The sequence below is a fragment of the Malaya genurostris genome, chromosome 1 (assembly GCF_030247185.1).
Source record: "Malaya genurostris strain Urasoe2022 chromosome 1, Malgen_1.1, whole genome shotgun sequence".
In the NCBI taxonomy this organism is placed as follows: Eukaryota; Metazoa; Arthropoda; class Insecta; order Diptera; family Culicidae; genus Malaya; species Malaya genurostris.
In genome coordinates, this window is record NC_080570.1 from 54390830 (window position 1) to 54411343 (window position 20514).

Here is a 20514-nt window from a genome sequence, read left to right on the forward strand (position 1 = left end):
ACGCGCTGCGATTGAATGGCGCGTTTGAATTGCCGTCGCAAAATTCCAATTCCCAGCGGTTGATGCACCCAAGCTCATATAAATTGACTAAAATTTTCGCAAATCAATAACATTGTTCGAATTGATTCAACTATTTGCATTGTCTAAAACAAATAAAACCGATTTATTTTTCAACTAACAGAATTTTGTTTCAATAACAACACCAGTTATTTCAACTAAAATATTTGTTGAAATTGAAAGGTATGTGTCCTAACTAATTGACAGCATTTTATTTCAAACAGTTAAATTAGTTGTTTCAACCATCGTTTCTGTTAATCGAAAAACAAAAAATGACAGTTTAGTTAAACAACAATCGATTAGTTGTACCAAATTTTAACCAATCGAATTCAGAAAATCAACTAATATTCTGGTTGAAATGGGATCGCGGGTGGTTCCGTGTAGTATTGTATTCAACATGTACTTCCAGCACCGGAACCCGAGAACCGGTATAATCGAAGTCGGTTCGTACGGCCACCAACTAACATGACGTACAAACTTTACTAGTTTTTATTCAAATTTTGAAGATTTTATACGGTTTCGTCATCGTACTTTAAACGACGATTTAATTATTTTTTGTATTCGAAAATATGCAGTAATTTTTGGTAGGACGTCAAGACCTTTCATTTGACCCTAAGATTGGGAATAATGGTTTTGAGTCCAGTTTAGAAATTCTGTACGGTTTTTGTTTCGCCGGTTTGTGGAAATCGGTCAAACCATCGCTGAGAAATGTGAGTGAGATCCTTTTTGGAATATATGACCACTATTTCCGGTGATTCCGGAGCCGGAGACCGGGAACCAGGATAGCCGGAATCGGTTTGTTAAGTTGCCTACTGGTAATGGCTATCGGTTTGTGTAGTTTTTTACGTGTTTTGTTTCGCCGGTGCTTCCGGAACTGGAGAAGGGGGGGACCAGTAGTGCCGAATTAAGTTTTTATGCCACCAATCTAACAAGCTCTGTAAACTAGAAAAAATTATCAGACAGTTTTATCGGATTTGTACCTGTTTTTAACCATCGTTCGTAAAAAAAATACTCATGTAATTGGTAATTTTCCACTTATCACTCTTTAGTTCCGGAACCGGAAGTCGGATTCAGATGAAATATTTTACAAAGTTTTAGAAAATTATAAGACCTTTCATTTGAATCTTAGTTTGCGAAAATCGGCTGAGCTGTTTCAGAAATAATTGAGAGCAAGCTTTTTCTCAAATTTTCACGTATTACCATATAACTCCGGAACCGGATGTCGGATCCAAATGAAACCCAATAGCAGAATATGGGACCATAATAACTATTATTTGAAGCTTAGTTTGTGAAAATCGGTTAAGCCATCGCCTTTTCAAAGTTCACTCTGTACAAAAATGGGCAGAACTTAATTGTGATTAGCTCTTGTTGTATTTAACATTTTTTTCTCTATATCATCGTAAATATGTTCAGTAATTTATGATACAATTTTTAGTAGTGTGTGAAAACCACAAATATCTCAAAATCCTAAAATATTTGGTATAAATGATCACAAAGGAAAAATTCAGTGCCAAATGAAAGCGCGCAAAATTTCAACCGCATGAATTGAACGAATCATCGCACAAAGCGTAACGTATAAAACCAACACAAGGAAATTCGAAATATTTTGAGTGATTGAGTGCAGAGGGCTTACAACACGTTTTGTTAGCTAGTAACTGAATTAAACCAAATTTGTTGTTGTCACTACCCAAGTAGCAATTAAAACTTGTGAAAATTGGCATGTTTCACAATAGCTACAGATCGGTTATTCATGTCATGTATGTTTGACAAATAATTTTTCAAGTTTTTGTAACAAATGTGAAAATCATTAATATTACTGCTTGTGAAACCAAATCAAAAACCTCAAAGGATTAAGTTCCACATCGGTTTATTTAACTGATTCTACAATAAGTTCATTTGAGCAGTTTCATTTTCGGTTTCTACTTAACAAATATTACTGCTATGAAACATATAAAACAAGAAACTTGTTGCACATCATATAAGCAAACTGCGCTTTTTCAATCACACAATCGTTGCGAGAAGAGTGAAGAAATACAATGCAAGAACAATGTTTGCTACTTGGGTATATCAATAAAAAAAATTCCATTGAATTTCCCAGACTTTTTCGATTTTTACAGTAGTGTTTTTCAGCGCCGCTTTTACGTATTGGTAGACCCGGGGGCAAAATTTTTTTTTGTGTGCCCCTAGCTAACTGTCTTGTTTTTGCTCGGTTGGTTCTGTCTGTTAAGGGTTTTTTTTTCATTTGCTCGGTTGGTCCTGGTGTTTCTATTTTTACTTCTGAGTTTCAAGCGGTTTTCAGCGGTTCCCAAAAGGAGTAATTGGAGAAAATTAGGTTTATTTTGAGGAAAACTGGGGTGGAATATAATATTCATTTATTTCATTTCGTTTTAATTATGTGTAAAATACCTTGGTTATAAGAAATTATTGATACTTTTTGGTCTCCCTAGGCAAGTGAATATTTATTCAAATCGCTTTATTATTTCTTATTTTCGTGTCGGGTTGGACAAGCAAGTTTTTGAAATTAATGTTATATTAATTCCTAACTTGAATTTAGAAATCCTAAATGACCATAAATGATTTAGAACATTGCACTTTGATGTCAGCGTGGTCGGTTTTGTCTCCTATACAACCCTGTATTTTTTGTTCTCGTGTTGTCCACCTTATATTTACACCGTTATAATTCTACAACTGAAGCATTGCAAGTTCACGCAACTAATACGTGTGATTATTGATATTCGAAAGTGTGAAAAAAGTATGTCAGTTTTATTCGTATTCCCGTCATCCAGTTGTTTCTCTGACATAAACCACTCGTATTTTTTTATGCACATATTCGGAGCAGAAAATTGAATATAATGTCATATTATCAGGCCCGTACTCAGGATTTTGTTTCAGGAGGGGCCCTAAGATAAAAAAATTAATGTTACCAAAGATTGCTTATGTACATAACTCGTTGCGTTTTTAACGGTGTTTTTAACATACCCTGGAAATTTTTCCTCTGCAACTATCATGATTTAGTATTCAAATAAAATTGGTAACTGTACCCGAGATCCCCATTTCTGTCACACATGTCTATGACCATCTAAATGTCCATTAATAGGGTACAACAATCTAATAGCTCCCTAAATTTGTAGGTCATATTAATTGTTGACCATACAAACTAACTTTGGCTATACTGGTTTCGGTTTTAGGTTCCGGGAGTGGTGGTCTAAAATTCCAAAACGTAATTCACATCGATTTCTCAAATATGATTTGAGGTTTGCAAACAGATGACAGTTCGAGGAAGCCAAATCAGGTGAACAAGGTGGATGGGCAAGTAACTGGAACCCTAAGCCATTGATTTTAACCATCATAGTCATGCTCATGTGCTTCGTGTATGGCCCTTTCGCAGCCCCTTTCGGTCTTTAATCGCTTCATTAATGCACACTAATACTCGCATTGAGATAGTGCTCAAAAAGTATACTTTGACAGTCTCAGATATCCGGAATTATGATCTTTCCGCCCCGTAGAGCCTCCCTTCCAGGTACTCGCGCCGCTTCGAAGCACGACTTTAGTCCATTGTCGGGTAATCATTCCGTTCTCTAGCGTATAATAATGGATCCAGCTAAACATGTACTTGAAGTGCGCTTGCGTTCGTCTTCTCAGTTCTGAATAAGTATGTGCGGGATCCAGCGGCAGGATAACTTTATGACAAGCTCGCGCACTTTCTTTTTCTGGTTAACTAACAGATCGGCTGAAAAGTTCGTATCGTTTCTATAAGAGGGCGCCACTAGAATTAAATCCATACCATTTTCAGTTAGTACCAACCTTCAAAAGATACGTGTATAAATTTGACAGCTGTCTGATTATTAGTTTGTGAGATATTGCATTTTGAGTGAAGCTACTTTTGTTATTGTGAAAAAAAAATGGAAAAAAAGGAATTTCGTGTGTTGATGAAACACTACTTTTTGATGACAAAAAGTGCCGCCGATACCAAAAAATGGCTTGATGAGTGTTATCCATACTCTGCACCGGGCGAAGCAACAATTCGTAAGTGGTTTGCAAAATTTCGTACTGGTCATATGAGCAGTTACCGATGAAAACGTGAAAAAAATCCACAAAATGATTTTCAATGACCGTAAAGTGAAGTTGATCGAGATAGCTGACACCCTAAAGATATCAAAGGAACGTGTTGGACATATTATTCACGAATATTTGGATGTGAGAAAGCTTTGTGCAAAATGGGTGCCGCGTGAGCTCACAATCGATCAAAAACAACAACGAAAAACCATGCTGAAATTGAACGAATTGGGCTTCGAATTGCTCCCTCATCCTCAGTATTCTCCAGATTTGGCCCCCAGTGACTTTTTCCTGTTCTCAGACCTCAAGAGAATGCTCGCTGGTAAAAAAATTAGAAGCAATGAAGAGGTAATCGCTGAAACTGAGGCCTATTTTAAGGCAAAGGACAAATCGTAATACAAAAATGGTATCGAGAAGTTGGAAGATCGCTATAATCGCTGTATCGCCTCTGATGGTAATTATGTTGAATATTAAAAACGAATTTTGGCAAAAAAATTTGTGTTTCTATTAAGCGCTATGAACTTTTCAGCCGAACTGTTAGTACAATTTTGTGTATTCTTATTATTGCCGTGTATTTTTTCAACACTGTTTTAATGATGTCATCAGACTGGAACTATACAATGCTAAAATGTCTTAAAGACTTTATGCGTGCGTCTTCAATGTTTCAACTGGAATATAACTGGAAAAAACGATCTTTAACATTTAACATTTCTCGGATAATTATAGTTTATCATAACAGCCGGGCTTAAAATTGTCATGCATTTTCAGTGAAAGAATCCAATCCAATAGCCATATGAGAATATGAGTTTTTCTACTATCTCTTTCGTGAATAATTGCATGCAAAATAAACGAATAGAACGAACGAAGCACTTAAGTCTTTCATAGCAACAAAAGAGAGTATCAATACCAACGTCACTCTTTTCCCTACTATGGGGACATAAAACAACGTCTTAAGAAGATCACCATAATATTCAGGGCACACACCGCTCATAAACCTACAAATACCACGATTCTCACGACGTTTCAAAAACATTTCATTATCTTACTGATAGTGCAGAATAAATCCAAATAACCTTTTAGTCATGAAAAATAACCAAAATTATATACATATCGGTATTTCAATTTTAAGCAGAAGTTCAAATCGTTCGCGAAATTATTCACAACAAAGCTAAAATGCTGTGTAAGGATTTGGTTTTACCTAAACAACATACAAACTTTCTGTTCGAATATACCGTTATCATTAGTGTTACGCTGCATCGTACTAATCATCTTTCTCGTAATCATTTTCACTACAGACAAATGGCAGCTAGGTTGGATACTCTGTGATATCTGGATTTCGCTGGACGTCCTTCTGTGTACGGCATCGATACTGAGTCTGTGTGCAATCAGCGTCGACAGGTGAGTCCATTTTGGGTACCTATGCCAATCTTCCGAGCGTGTCGACCGAACTGTGTTTCCCCTCCCTCGTTTTGCAGATATCTGGCGGTCACGCAACCTCTGACGTACTCGAAACGAAGGCGTTCCAAGCGGTTGGCACTGCTAATGATCTTCGTTGTCTGGCTGGTGGCACTGGCCATAACGTGTCCTCCCATTTTGGGCTGGTAAGTTATCCTTTCAGTTCAGACTGTATATTTGCGTGTGGGTGGTTGGAGTCTCGTTGTGCGACCGGGCCCGGAAGTGCCGGAGATTTCGGTACAAATTTATTGAACGGGGTTTTCAAATGTAGTTAAATAGTAAGCCTTCCTGTCAACTTCGATACTCGGATGCTGGGTCAACTCCGATCGGGTACGGTTCGTTGTTTGATAATTCTTCTAAGCATAAACACAAACGGTCCTTCGTAAATATCTGTCCTTGCTTAATGCAAGCATACACATCTAACGTCCTGTTGATTCTAACTTTCGCAAATTCGCAATTATTTGGTTAGGATTATTCGTATTTCCAATTGTATATGATGGGTTAAACAAAAAAACTCATTGCAAATATGCAATTGATATTCCTTAGGCTTATAGTTTGACGATAAAAGCAAAAATGCTGTGGCGCTCAATCTTAAGAAGCAGTGCGAATTATTTTTTCATCTTCTCCAGTACAGGCTAATAAACTACGGATCAGCAGAACTATTTTTAGATGAGAAATGGTTGAATGTTTTTTTCCATTAAAACTTTTTTTGGCTCTGATTAATGGGGCTGAAGTTATTTTGACATAAAAGAGAAGCTCAGAAATAACACGAAAGAACGAAAACTCCGTGTAAGTAGTTAGGAACGGATAGGTTAGGCAACGCGTAGAAGGAAACTCACATCTCAACGCCTTGATGCGGATGCCTTCTGCTTCACTTCACTAAAGGACTATGACGTCTTAACAGCACTTTTTTGTGAGTTGGCGTTTATTTCCAAACATGGTACGCATTTTATCACATTCCCGGAAAAAATTATTCCGGCTGCAGTCTTAACCGGTTTTGTACGGAAGCGTTTTCATTCCAGTTTGGTTACTTTGAAATTAGATCATGAAAACGTTAAAGTGATTGGATACACAAATTCAGTATCCTATTTCAAATTTTGCATATCTCATTTAATTCATCTCATACTACCGACAGAACCTTACTGAATGAGCAAGCGGTCAAATAACATTCCACCGGAAGTGAACCTTCCACCGGAAGTAAATGGCAACTGATATGTCTCCTTCGTATAATTTGTTAAATTGACTCGGAGCGTCACAGTATTTAAAATGTGATCTAACTCAGCCAGCGTGATCTAACTAGCCATCATGTTATCAATATTATGATTTATATTAATATTATCGTCATGAAATTTTATGAAATGACGACTTTTGAAAGTATCGGTTATTTATTATAAAAACTTTCCAAATTTTCAGAAATTTCCATACTGATATTGCATAGTTCGATTCGAAACGAAATAAAATTATTCCATTTGATTTCACTTTATTTTTTTTACTATTTCGCCACTAATGTCACAAAATAGTAATTAATTCACAGTAAATATCACTTCCCTTACTCCATGTCACGATTAGTTACAAATTTTGAAGTTAGGTAACATTTTCATCACTCTTCCGTTGAAAATTTCTCTCATTGGTTCAAGTTGGAACAACAAATGCGTGAAAAGATGGTGCCCAAACGCGTGGAAAATCCGTCTATATCGCATTCTTGCATAGCCAAATCACTCGAAGTTCCTTGTAAATTTTAAATAAATGCAAATGTTTGAAATGTCTCAACCAGCCACGTGCAGTTTTACATAAATGAACCTGAATCAAATCTGTGAGGATGACGACTCTTGAAAGTACCAGTTATTTACTAAAAAACACTTTTAAAGTTTATTGTAGTTTTTATACTAATATTGCATAGTACGGTTTAAAACGAAAAAAATTATTCCATTTTGTTTCATTATATTTCAAATGTCTTTACTATTTCGCCTGTAATGTCACGAAATAGTAACAGACACAGATACCAGTAGTTCGGTGTGCTCTTTGCAACCTTCTTCATTGTATCAGTTCTAAGTCTCTGTCACTGAAGAAGGTTGCTTTTAAAATATAATGGAAATAATATAAGATATGATTCCGTTTCCGGTAAATATGTGTAACATCAATGGTTTACCGACAAGTAAACAGACAACATTCAATTTCCCATACGAAAAAGCTGGATACTCAAAATTGACACCACAAACTCTAAATGATTTCCCTTGAGTTTTATCGATGGTAACAGCTGAGAAACTTCCTTACCTTTGATATTGTCATTAAAAACTGTTACCATGATAACATTTGCTATTAACTTTTTTTCTGTACTTGTTCCTATACTTTCTGCATCTATTCTTTACTTTTTGCACTTGTTCCTGTACTTTTGTATCTGTTCTTGTACTGTCTGTATTTATTTCTATACTAACTGTACTTTATTTAAAAGATATTTTATTCAGGCCTATTTGCGTATAAGCTTTACGTGGCCGATTTAGCTGAGTTTTTAGATAATTTTTTTTTGTATTGGATCTCGTTGTCACCCTTTTTCTAGGGGGAGAGGAGCTTCCATTTACCTCCTGCGAGGATTGAGGGGCAGTTTGTTCGTGGTTCGTCTCGTCATCCATTGCCGTGGTATTGTTGTTGATTTCGTTGCTAGTTGCTGTAGATGCGCCTTGTTGTACATTGTTTGCAGTTGCTGGTTGGTTGGATGGTAAGCTGATAACTGCAGCTGGTGTACTTTGTTCTATAGGGGTTACGTTGGATGGTTTCGTTGAAGGGGATACTTCCCTGTCACAGGTGCACTGGGGTTGCTTGGGGTTGGTGTAAAGGAAGCACCACATGGCTTATCGTAGTGAACAGTTTTTTGGCAATATTGACATGTGGCCATCTGATTGTCATAGGTAACAAGTGATTTGCACGGTATTCTTGTATCCTGACCGAATGTCACATAAGAAGGTATAGGCCTCCTCAAGCGCATGCGTAACAAACGTACGCCATTTAGAATACCGGGGAAAATTTTTTTCCACTTTTCTTTTTCGATAGAAAGAATCTCTTCGTATTGGGACATAGTTGCGCGAATATAAGGATCGGGGACGCATGAGGGTAGATCATACACACGCACTTCTATAGCACTATCTTCCATATATACTGAAATGTTGTACTTAATGTTCTCGTGCTCCACATAATGCACATTATTATTGTCTTTTGCGAATTGAATTGCATCCAACTCTTTATAAAACTATATGTAAACAACATTATTTGTCTTATTGCAATGAAGTAAATGCACATGTTGAATGTTAAGATGCATTTGCTCCTTAAGCAAACCTTCAAGTTCTCGTATCGAAGATCGAATTTTGCACTGTTTGAAGTCAACAATAATTGTATTCTTTCGTACCGGCGGTAGCTTTTGTTCGTTTGGTTCACTCATTTTCGAGGTCTATTGTTCACTACACAATACTGTACTTGGTTTCTTCTGTCCCCAACGTAAGCGGTTTTGTTTTATCGACTGACTTGGATGAGATGTAAACCCGAACTGATAACTGTACTTGTTCTTGTTCTTTCGGAACTTTCTGTATCTGTGCCTGTACTTTCTGTACTCGTTAATGTACTTTCTGCACTTGTTCCCTTACTTTGGGTACCAGTTACTTTATTCTCTGTACCTGTCCATATACTAACTGGATGTGTTTCTGTACCATCTGCACTTTCTGTACACTCTGTACCTGTATTTATACTGCATTTAATCATGAACCATCTGCATTTTCTGTATCTGTTCCTGTACTTGTTTGCACTCTTTATCTGCACTTTCTGTACTTGTTAATGTACTCTCTGCATTTGTTCCTTAATTTTATGTATTTGTTATTGTATTTTCTGCACTTGTTCCCGTACACTTTGTACTTGTTTGTTACTATATTATCTGCACTTTATATGCCTGTTCTCCTACAGTCTGCACTTGTTCCTGTACTATTTGTACATTTAAATGTATTTGCTGCATTTGTTCCCGCACTTCTTATACTAACTGCAATTGTTTTTGGTCCATCGGTACTTTCTGTACATGTTTCTGTACTCTATGCACTTATGGTTGTACTTTCTGTATACGCTGCTAATATACGTTCTGAACCTTTCTTATACTTTCTCCACTTGTTTTCGTACTATTTTCATTGTTCCTATACTCTCTGTAGCTGTTTCTATGATAACTGTATTTGTTCCTGTACCATCTGCACTTTCTGCATTTCTTACCGTACTTCTGTACCTGTTCCTGTACTCTCTGTACCTGTTCCTACACTAACTGTATGTGTTCCTGTACCATCTGCACTCTCTGTATCTGTTCCTGTTCTCTGAAAATTGCATTTTCTGTACTTGTTAATGTACGTTCTGAACCTTTCTTGTACTTTCTACACTTGTTCCAGTACTTTCTGTACCTGTTTCCATACTAACTGTATTTGTTGATATATTATCTGCTCTTTTTGTATCTGTTCCCCTACACTCCGTACTTGTTCCTTTAACCTCTGTACCTTTTAATGTACTTTCTTCACTTGTTCCTTTAGGCACTTTCTCTACCTATTTCTATACTAACTGTAATTATTCCTGTACCATTTAAACTCTTTGTACCTGTTCAAATGTACTTATTGCATTCAAAGTTTTTACCGACTGCCGCTGTGGACAAAGCATGGTTTGCTTGTTTGTTACGGGCAACCAGAGATGTCTATCTCCTCTGTGTGACGAAGAGCAAGCAAAATTTCTCCCCTCGCACTGACAACTTCAACGAGAGCTCTTCTCTTTCACATTTATACACCACTGTTGTATAAAGTGTGCACGCATCATGAGTGCGTTTCTTTATTTCCTTTTACCTCTTCCACTGAATCGCACCAAAGTGCTAGAGCATTAGCTAATAAATTCTCTGAGGTGGATGCAGATACTTTCACAGAGGTGTACACGCCGGTGAGCACTCTGCTGTATGGTTTGCGTAGAAGAAGCGTGGACACGCAAAATCAGCAAAATAAAACAATTCATCGTAAAATTTTCGGTTTTCCTTGCAAATTTTTCATAGCAAGGCCAGATCTACTCTCTATTAATTGAAGTTCACAGAAGTGTTCGCTCACCATCACGCGCCAGTGATCACTTGGGTGTATTTAGACGAGAGCGCGTGTGAGCGATTTATGCGAAGAGAATGTGTTTCACTCGCGCCAGCTGCTTTAACCACAAGCACACACTCAAATGCTGTCTATTCGACACTGAGAAGAAGTGCGCTTTCCTCTTTGTGCGGTGCTTCGTTTTTTGCATCCTCGGTGTGGACAAGAATCTGATTCCAGCGTGTATCACTCTGGTGATATGCCATCTCTGCGGGCAACCCGATCTATTCGCCACAGCGGCAGTTTGTAAATACTGAAAATGCAAAAACCGGATAAGTACATTTGTTTGGAAGAACTGGTTAAGTTTTTGTCCGTTTTTTTTTGCATTCAAAATTATTCTGTCCGGCTCTTGCTAAACAGATGTTTTTAAACGATTCTTGCATTGCAAAATCCATGTCCGGTTTTTGTTCTCAATGTTATTATTCGATTTTTGCATTCAAAATTATTTAAATTTGTTTTCCAAACTAAGTTGCATATAAATCAGCAAAATTGGCATCACTGGTTGTCGTTTTACACGAACATGAAATTAGGTTTTTTACCGTCACTGCTAACCTTAATAGCGGCCCTTACACGAACATTATTTTTGTCATTTTTAATGATGACTAAGTAATGATGTATTTCAGATTTGATAGAAATCTCGTCATTACTGCACCATTACACGTTCATTAAAATGATATTATTTTTAAGTAATGACATTTTTAATGACTCGTGTAAGGGCCGCTAATCGAATGAACACATTTTGATAGTCCAGCAGTACTGTTTGTAAACAGAGATTTTTTTGTTTGTCTGTTAACAATTTGGATGAGACCATTTACGGTCCATATTGCCTAAATAGAGTTTTAAAACATTTGTTCACGATTGGATACGGTTTGAGATTTATTAAATAAAAGTGACTAGTTAGAAAGTGTAAAGATGATTGTTTAAGACGTGTTCTTAGATTTTTGTTTGAGCTTGTTTGTAAATAGTACCGCTGAACTGTCAAGGATGAATGCTTGTTCAGTTGTTAATTTAAAAATTACAAGTCGCCTCACACTCAACAGATTTAAACAAATATCGCTCCTTGATGCTGGAAACTCACACAGTGCAATCTTTTTAGTTTTTTTCACTGTGGAACACGTTATCAACAGGCACGCTATCGTCATTTTGCAATTTTTAATTTGCAGTCGCCAAGAAAAAACAAACCACCGACAGCTGTCAAAGACGAACTCGATTCATTGGCAATTAGGTTTTGCACGAACATGCCATAACCTCACAAAATGAACAGAATGAACTTTTTTTGACAGTCGACGTGAACTTGTTTACAGTTTAAAAGTTCATCAGAGGTTCATCGTTTGAATGTAAAAATTGCAAGTCGCCTCACAAACAGATAAACAGATTCATACATATATCGCTCCCTGATGCTGGAAACACATACAGGGCAATCTTTTTAGTTCTTTTCACGGTGGAATACGTTTTTAACATGCACTTTTTCGTCATTTTTCAATTTTTAACTTGCAGTCGCAAAACAAAACAAGTATACGGCAACTGTCAAAGATGAACTTGATTCATCGGCAGTTCATTTGTGTCGTCATCGTGCAAAACCTAATTCATTTGGGTCGTCATCGTGGAAAACCTAATATTGGACTCAGTTGCATGTGTGTTCTGCAAGAAACGAACTAGGCAAATAATTTCCTCTCAGGAGTCTAATCAAGTTCAAAATACGCAATACTATTGCGCAATGTCTTTACAAGCATTTATTTTCGTTGTTTTCTATTCATATGACAATTTCTAACCATTTATTCTAATTGTATTCAAATAGCACTTATATGCAATTAGATGTCATATGCAAAAAATAATTGAATAATGTGAAATCTTCAAAATTTAGTGAAATCTAAAAAATCAGGTGAAATCTAAAAAATCGGGTGAAATCTACAAGATCTGGCATCCCGGGTTGACGGTTCAATGAATACGGCACTGGTCTTACAAGCAGAGATGCCAGATATTTTCATAGGAAATCTGTATTCACTAACAAAATTAAATTTCAACAATGAAATGATGTTAAAAGATGTTATTCCAACACATTATGGCTGTAGAATGGTAGATTCAATGAGACCAAGACTTTGCTTCTCGTCACTGCAATCAAATACTAGTAGATTGCTCATACGAAAAAGTTTTTATTTTGTTTCTTGGGAGATTCGTATTAAAGGCTATAGCAGGATAAGCATGTGAAATCTGCCCCCAAAGGGAATTCATATTGTTATACCACATTCGAAAGGTCATAGACTGGAAACAATTTTCTCAAAGCTTCAACCCTTTAACTGCCATATTGACGGAGCTAGGGTGGTTCTATTCATTTTTATTTTATTTGATTTTTGAAGAAACTGCTTCTCCGAAAAATTTGAAAAAAATCCGGCATGTTTAAGGCATTATGGGGATGCTTTACAATTTTTTTCAAAATATTTGCAGATGTATTTCTTTTATTAAAAAATACTAGAAAATTTTGAAACATATTTTTTCCCTCTTCCAATTTTTGCACCACCCTGGATTTTTTAGTGATAAATAAAGAATTTTTGGACATGTTAAAGTGGTATGTTTCCATATTTTTTAAAAATGTGGACGACCAAAATATTTGATTTTTTCTAAAAAATTAATAACAGTCGACCATGCGTCCCCATCGAATTCTGAGAGAAGGAAACGCATGGTACTTTATCTTAGCAGTTTCTAATAGTAGTCGACCATGCGTTCCCATAAAGTTCTCTTAGAAGGGAAACGCATGGTGCTTTGTTCTAGTAGTTTATGATGCAACTCAAGCGCAAGGCTTAGAAATCAAAGTAACGAAAAGAAGGAAATGAGTATCAACCTTTGCATAATACATACACGATCATACTTCGGGTACAACCTAGAAAGCTACAAAGCAAGAACTTACTGGTATGTGGTTTATATATGAATGGTAGTAATATATGAACGTTGCGAGTATCACACATATGCAGTTCGGTTACGGCAGTCAAGAACTAGAGCGAGTGACTGTAAATAATTCGATGATTCGATAGTGTTTCATGAAATGGTCAAATCGTTTTGCACTGTTGGGTCTCGTACAACGCGGTTTTCTTTTTGCCAGCTCTGTACATTTCACTAAATACATAGCGAGTTGAAACAGCAGTGAATTTAATTTTTTTTACATTGGTGTCAAACAAAAGTGGCCACTGATGAAGGTTGGAATCGATTTCTTAGAATTGTTTTACCATAAATACGTTTATTTCTTAAGGCAATTTACATAAGTTGTTCTTCGCCGTAGCATCACTTTTACATAGAATTCTTATCCTAATATAATACTAATATAGTCACATCAATTTGAGTTTAATAAAGCATATTCCTCTTATTTTTTAAATATCATATTATTTAAACCAAACGATGAACTGCTATAAATTTTAAAATAAGCTGAAATTTTTATACATTTTGTTATTGATTTCATAACCCAATTGGAGTTCTTTTTTATCAGCACATCATTTTTAATAAAATTTTGCTATTGGATGAACTAATGGACGCAGTAGGAGTCAGAACTAAGACTCAAAAGGGTCAATTATTAAATTGAAACTTCAATTGTCTTTATGAAATGATTAAGAAGTTTCATGTAAGAAAGGTCACGAAAAAATTTCTGAAAATTATTGACTGTATTTTTCATTTAAATAGGAAATGGGATAAAAATGTTATAAAAATACATTGCTGTTTCAATGCACACATTTTCTCTCTGATTCTTTTCGTTTATTCTATAGAATTATCATCGTCACTTGGTAGCTGTTCTGATTTAAGCTTTTCTGACAATATTTTCGCCGGTCTCACAATTCTGGATAAAAACCGAGCATAAGGAAAGGTAGTGAATAATGGCGGCCTCGTGTGAACAGCAACCAACAGTTCTATTGCCAATAACGCATTCACAGCAACGGCGCTGGATTCCCAAATATCCAGTCGAATTTGTAGTGTACTCGATATAGTACTTGTAAGCTTTTAAAAATGAGACTTATTACCGGCCCGAATAGCTTTTTTGTGATCTGTGTGTCTCAATTGGGTCATCTTGTGATAAAGCTTTAAATCCAAAATTACTTGGCAGAACCTCCTTTTCAAAAGCTTCTGTTCCAGAGCTACTATATTCCGATACTTGTTGCACTCGTTCCAATCCAAGGATTGATAATATTATCTTATTAGAACTTCCCGTTCGCAATTTGAACAAAAATACGAATAAATCTTTCTCATTTACACCAGCATATCACGAAGCTCAATGATATTTGACCATATTAAACCTGTAAAAACCTGGAAGCGTTCCTCTGAGAGTGAAAATCACTTACTGAGTTAATTATGTATTCTCAGATATTTTCTGGAAAATATGGAGCTTTCTACACAATATACCCAAAAATTAAAGAGATCGATTCAGCGAATCAAGTTTTTTAATAGACATGGTCGATAAATGCTTGATTTGAAATTATGCAAAGGTTATAACTCAAAAATGAAAAATAACGCATCACTATTTTTTTATATCTGTTGTTGTTTCAAATTTTATAATAAATAAAAAAATATACAGCGCTCTCAGTCTACAAACCATGAAAACCATCATTAAGATATTCGATTGAAGTTTTCAAACACAAAACTCCAACTTTATCTTTATTATACATTTTTCCAGAAAACTGTACACATCCCTCGATAACATATCTTTATGATAACTTTTGACACTGTAATGCAATTTTCATTCTTTCTTTCATTATTCTTTCTTTACATCCATCAGCAACACGTAAAAACTGACACTCGCTCTAGTTCTTGACTGCCATAACCGAATTTCATATGTGTGATACTCGCGACGTTCATGTATTACTACCATTCATATATGAACCACATACCAGTAAGTTCTCGCTTTGTAGCTTTCTAGGTTGTACCCGAAGTATGATCGTGTATGTATTATGCAAAGGTTGATACTCATTTCCTTCTTTTCGTTACTTTGATTTCTAAGCCTTGCGCTTGAGTTGCATCATAAACTACTAGAACAAAGCACCATGCGTTTCCCTTCTAAGAGAACTTTATGGGAGCGCATGGTCGACTACTATTAGAAACTGCTAAGATAAAGTACCATGCGTTCCCTTCTCTCAGAATTCGATGGGGACGCATGGTCGACTGTTATTAATTTTTTAGAAAAAATCAAATATTTTGGTCGTCCACATTTTTAAAAAATATGGAAACATACCACTTTAACATGTCCAAAAATTCTTTATTTATCACTAAAAAATCCAGGGTGGTGCAAAAATTGGAAGAGGGAAAAAATATGTTTCAAAATTTTCTAGTATTTATTAATAAAAGAAATACATCTTCAAAAATTTTTAAAAAAATTGTAAAGCATCCCCATAATGCCTTAAACATGCCTGATTTTTTTCAAATTTTTCGGAGAAGCAGTTTCTTCAAAAAATCAAATAAAATAAAAATCAATAGAACCACCCTAGTTCCGTCAATATGGCAGTTAAAGGGTTGAAACTTTGAGAAAATAGTTTACAGTCTATGACCTTTCGAATGTGGTATAACAATATGAATTCCCTTTGGGGGCAGATTTTACATGCTTATCCTGCTATAGCCTTTAGGAAATCTGTATCAAATCTGTATTCTGTATGCGTATGTAAAAATCTGTATAATACAGATAAATCTTTATAAATGGCATCTCTGCTTACAAGCCAGTTAGGTTTTTACCATCACTGATAACCTCAATCAAATGAACACATTTTGACAGTTCACCAGTACTGTTTATAAACATAGATGTTTTTGTTTGTCTGTTGACAAATTGAATGAGACCATATCTCCTAAATAGAGTTTTAAAACATTTGTTCACGATTGGATAAGGTTTGTTTTTTAGATGTATTAAATGTAAGTCACTAGTTGCAAATTGTAAAGATGATTGTTTGAGATGTGTTCTTCGATTTTTGTTTAAGCTTGTTTGTAAACAGTACCGCTGAACTGTCAAGGATGAATTCTTGTTCATTTGTGACGTCACGATAAAAAATCTAATGTTCGAGTCCCGACCTGGAAGGGTTCTTAGTGTAAGTAAGATCGTAGTTCTTAGGCTGCGAAGTCTGTTGAAACAGATAGGGTAAATTCCACAAAAGGAATGTAATGCCATGACTTTGCTTTGCTGATCTGAAACATTGGTTATAGATAAATCTGGAATATTGGCAACTCTGGCAACGAGTGTCTCACACTCAAATAAATAATCACATTATAGTTACGTGAAATATTTTCCACTCCACTTAATTAACAGCTAACAACCAAATTAACACGAGGTCAGGTAAGAGTTACGCGTTTCATAGATAAAATACAATCAATTGAAAAACAATTATTTACAAATTTTGAATAGATTTTTTTTGCTGAGAATTTAAAAACTTCTTACACTTTAAGGACTCACAGTTTGCCATTTTTAAAATTTTTCTATTTTTTCCACTGGAAATTTACGTAGATTATTTGACGATTGGTCATTTTAGAGGATGCTCGCATAATATTCATTTTTGTAAAGTAAAATATTCAGTTTGACGTTTGAGACCATTTAACGTGATTTTTCAAGTAATTTGAACGTGAATTTTTATTTGAGTGCCTAATTCGAATTGGAAATAGCTTTTCAGAGCGATGGAGAGAATTATGTGGGAAGTATTGGCATAACGGGAGAGAAGGTTTTATGCCTGTTGGAGAAAGATAAAAATCAGCTCTAGTAGAATTTTTCTAACTAAACAAATAAAATTGGTGCCAGATAGATAACAGTTGACCAACGGCTGTATTATGATAATTTCATAATAAACGATTGAGCTAAGTATCGTTCTCGCAAGATCACGTCGAAAGTGATAAATCGTTCAATGATGGTTCCGCTTGATTGTGATCCATTAAACCAGATTCGTTAGTTTAATGAATTTCTTTTTCTCCTAAAACGGTTAATTAATTGACGGTAAAACTTCTCCGTGCTGTGCCAAGTAATACTGTTAATAAATCTGATTTATTTCTTTTCGTCTGCCCCATGCTAAATCATGTGTTTCTGTTTTTTTTTCTTTCGTTTCTCGCAACAGGTACGACCAGGACCGGAAGCGGAACGAGTGTCAGTACAACCAGAACAAAGGTTACGTTGTATTCTCCGCGATGGGTTCGTTTTTCATCCCCATGAGCGTGATGCTGTACGTGTACTCCAAGATTTGCTGTGTTCTTACTTCCCGGCAGCACCGGATGACTACGACCGAGGTGAGAACTGATTGATGCGATGAGGGGGAAAACTGTAGCGAACATTAGCCGGTGGATTTATTTAGTATTCCGGTGAACATTCGCAATATGTACAGGTTGTTTTTTGTAAGTATAGCGGAAGATGGGGAGCCAGGCAGAGGCAAGCTTACTAATATGGTTTGATTAACGTTGGTTGTGATTGTGAATGCGATTCGAAGGATTAGAATCTAATTTCCCAAGGATTGATTTCTGATTCAGTGTTAAAGATTCACATTATTTTATAGTATAATGCAATAATCTAATACGGTATCAAACGTTCAACTTGTTGATCTAGATAATTTAGACATTTCTAAAATTCTCGCATCCTCTCGCATTTTGCAGGCTACGGAAAAAGGGTGCGATGTGGAAGCCGATAATTACACGTCCGAAATGGATACCAGCCCGAAACTGGGAGGATACGTTGTTCGCAGCAATTCATCTCCGTACGCCCAATCCCATCAGACACTGTACGAATTTCTGAGCTCGGCCAGAACCACTCCAAACGCCGCCCGGCAGCAGTTGACGGCTGCCAGAACGACGGGCCCCGGTTCAGCACCAGGAGGCACCAGTAGCGGCGCCAATTTTAAGTATAGCAACAATTACGAGATGCGACCGATCAACTCGGTGCAGTTCAGTGCCAGCCAGATATCACTGGCAGAATCGAGTGTGTCCAACGTGACCGTCAGCAACACCAACAAAATCAGGCTAACCGGCAAACGCATCCCCATCCGGATATCGTCTCTCAAGCGCGAAACCAAAACCGCCCAAACGCTCAGCATGGTGATGGGAGGTTTTATCGCCTGCTGGTTGCCATTTTTCATCTATTATCTCCTGATGCCGTTTCTGCCCGAACGGTCCCAGCGCAAGGACCTGATGGCATTTTTGACCTGGCTCGGTTGGATGAACAGTGCCATCAATCCGTTCATCTACGCATTCTACAATGTTGACTTTCGAATCGCGTTCTGGCGGCTAACGTTCAGGAAGTTTTACAAAAATAAACACAATCTAGCTTTTTTCAGGTCCTAGAACTAGCAATTATGTATGCACAGAAAGAAAAGATGAAACTTACACGACGTGTAAACCAATAGTACTATTAAACAGACGTCAGTTGAAACGAAAATCTGATTTGAAACCATGATTGATGTAAAATTACATTGAAATGCATTTACTTTTTCATTGAACAAGGCTGTATATATACAAATCGCTTAGTTTTGTAATGTAACTTTCCATTCAATTACCTGCTCCAAATATGTGCATGAAAATAAATGTAAATTCACAAAATATTTTTATCTGTGTGGAAATATGTTCATTGCAGCGAGCGAGATAGAGAGGAGAATATTTCATGGAACCAAAATGATGCTGACGACAGACACTGTTCCTTCCGTGCGTAGTCGGAGTTGAGACGACGATGTTGACATTCCTGGGAGCGATGGGCGAAAACTAGAACAGCGTAACGAAGTATGGAAATTAAACGCAGTTTCCCCGAGCTACGTAACAATCGCTTTCCAACGACTAGCGTAAGATGTGCGATAAAAAACGATAGAGCTTGTTGGACCGCCACAAATTGGGACTTTTTCCGAAACACCTCTCAAATGAATACAAATGAGCTTAACAAACTACATTTCGAATACAAGTCGTTTCCGTAACTTCATGGTTTTCAAAAAAAAAATATTCGGAAATAAGCAAAATGAAACACTTTAAACACTCCAGAATTATTGATTCAATTTATACTCTAGATATCATGTTTAAATTGAAGTTTGCTTCGACCATTTCGTTCATTACGTTTTGACGGACATGCATTAAAATTTATGTGAGGTTGACTCTATTCAGTGATCGAATCTTCGAAAAGCCACTTTCCATTCTAATCAGTAGTCTCTCAAAAAAAAAAAAACAATAATTTAGGGCAGTGTAGTTCTTTGAATCCAGTGATGTTACCGCATGCTTGACAATTGAAATTTTGAAACGAGTACCGCTTGAAATCCACATGTACAGATGTTTTCCCACGTGGATTTTGCTTTTTATATTTGGCAATTCAGACATTCTTCGTGAACTACTTCAGTTAGAATGTTCGACAATCTGCAATTCGGATTTCAGGGTTTTCTGATGCGCTGTTAGTTGAAAGAAAGATGTTCAAATTTATATTTAGTCTGATTTTGTTATTTGTTGCTAGGAAATGCCAGGAAATCAAATAAGTATAGAGCATAAAACACATGAACAGTGAATATTTGTAAGTTTTAATATAGTGAAAACATGTATAAAAACACAATACAAGTCTTTGTTTTCTTTGAGCTAATTGCTTCTCCATGCCGTCGTGCAATTGCATGCAATTATTCCTATTCTGCATTTCGATCGAATACATAATATTTTGATCGAATGTGAAATTTTGCATTCTGTATCTCAATCGAGTTCAAGTTTTCAAAAGATCATTCGATAGAATGCAAATTTTCCCATTCGATCAAAATACAGAATAATGATGATTGATTTTACGTTTCGTCTTTGACTCACCATTGTCGCCAGGCAGCACCAGCAGTTCAACAATAACTGCTACGCACTGATGAGTCAA

General features: G+C 36.2%; 1 protein-coding gene across 1 annotated transcript in view; it reads left to right on the forward strand.

Annotated features, from left to right (window-relative positions):
- LOC131439818 (5-hydroxytryptamine receptor 1D) overlaps positions 1 to 20163 on the forward strand; it is a 60563-nt gene extending 40400 nt beyond the window's left edge. Inside the window, exons 3-6 of the mRNA XM_058611007.1 lie at positions 5409 to 5511; positions 5589 to 5714; positions 17765 to 17933; positions 18294 to 20163. Of these exons, the coding sequence (XP_058466990.1) occupies positions 5409 to 5511; positions 5589 to 5714; positions 17765 to 17933; positions 18294 to 18977 (1082 nt within the window). The 3' untranslated portion in view covers positions 18978 to 20163. The remainder of the gene's footprint in view (positions 1 to 5408; positions 5512 to 5588; positions 5715 to 17764; positions 17934 to 18293) is intronic.
- The last annotated feature ends 351 nt before the right edge of the window (positions 20164 to 20514 follow it).